The sequence below is a fragment of the Pundamilia nyererei genome, unplaced genomic scaffold (assembly GCF_000239375.1).
Source record: "Pundamilia nyererei isolate P.nyererei 1_Seehausen unplaced genomic scaffold, PunNye1.0 scaffold00072, whole genome shotgun sequence".
In the NCBI taxonomy this organism is placed as follows: Eukaryota; Metazoa; Chordata; class Actinopteri; order Cichliformes; family Cichlidae; genus Pundamilia; species Pundamilia nyererei.
Genome location: NW_005187473.1, coordinates 705,039 through 706,084, shown reverse-complemented (window position 1 = coordinate 706,084; position 1,046 = coordinate 705,039). Strand labels below are relative to the sequence as shown.

Genomic DNA, 1,046 nt, shown 5'->3' with positions numbered 1-1,046 from the left:
GTTAGGAATATATCGCCACCTGTTGCTTTGGCATGTTCATAGCAGCGTTTTCCTTCATTTTTGAGTTTAAGTGTGGACAGGATTATTTTATAAAACGAAATGAAAAATCTTGACATAGCCTAGACAGACCTGTTGTCTCCGTTAACATGTTGAGAGGAATATATGTTGGCGCACTGATGCACAAGATTCGCCAAAGAATACACTTTAAATTACTTTAACCCCGCAGTCTAATCTTAACTCTCACCATTTGCGTGAACAGACATACATACATACATACATACATACATCCTTTTCTTGACTTTGGCACCGTTCACGTCCACTCCAACCAGAAGTTCAATTTCGTGGTGAAACTTGAGCATTTTGAGGAGGGTACACTCACCGCAGCCCAAGTCCACCACCTGGACAAAGGCACAGCGCAGACTCTCGGTTAAAGAAATTTAATAAGAAATTGTAAATGCAGTGAACCCAAAGCGTTAAGAAAAGCCAAGGCAACGTAGCTTATTATGCACTATAGTAGCTAACTTAATTGGTTTGGTGAAAATGTTTGCTAACATAATTAGCTTTGGTGTAGTCAAACGTCGTTAAAAGAAATTCTTGCTTTTAAGCTAAAGTTTTAAAAAATGTATTTTTCACGAAGACATTAGCGACCTTTTTAGGTTTGTTCCTCTTGACAAAATCGACGACAAATTGATGTCTCTGCTTGTGAAGCGGCGGACTGAACGTCAGATCCATCTTTGTCTCGTCTTAGAGTCCTGTAACCCCGCCCGCCGGCCACCAGAGGGCGCTGTTGTTATCGAGTCTGGAGCGTTTTTGGGGGGAGGGAAGGGTGAGCAAAGATGGTTCTTTCTTTTTTTTTTCTTTTTTTTCCATACTTTAATTAAATTTATGCACATATTACAATCTCTCGTTGGGAGACAACATTAGTGCAACAACATCTTGAATAGGTTGAATAAGAAACCAAACGAAATAGGAAAAAAAAACACATATATACATATACATAAATATATGAAGGCCATTTTTATGACATATAACAGTTTCCTTTCTGC

General features: G+C 38.7%; 1 protein-coding gene across 1 annotated transcript in view; it reads right to left on the bottom strand.

The window, feature by feature from the left end:
* The window catches only part of henmt1 (HEN methyltransferase 1), a 6,977-nt gene extending 6,174 nt beyond the window's left edge, over positions 1-803 (bottom strand). Inside the window, exons 1-2 of the mRNA XM_005736955.1 lie at positions 649-803; positions 286-398 (exon numbers count right to left, since the gene is read on the bottom strand). Coding sequence (XP_005737012.1) covers positions 286-398; positions 649-732 — 197 coding nt within the window. The 5' untranslated portion in view covers positions 733-803. The remainder of the gene's footprint in view (positions 1-285; positions 399-648) is intronic.
* Positions 804-1,046: the final 243 nt, after the last annotated feature.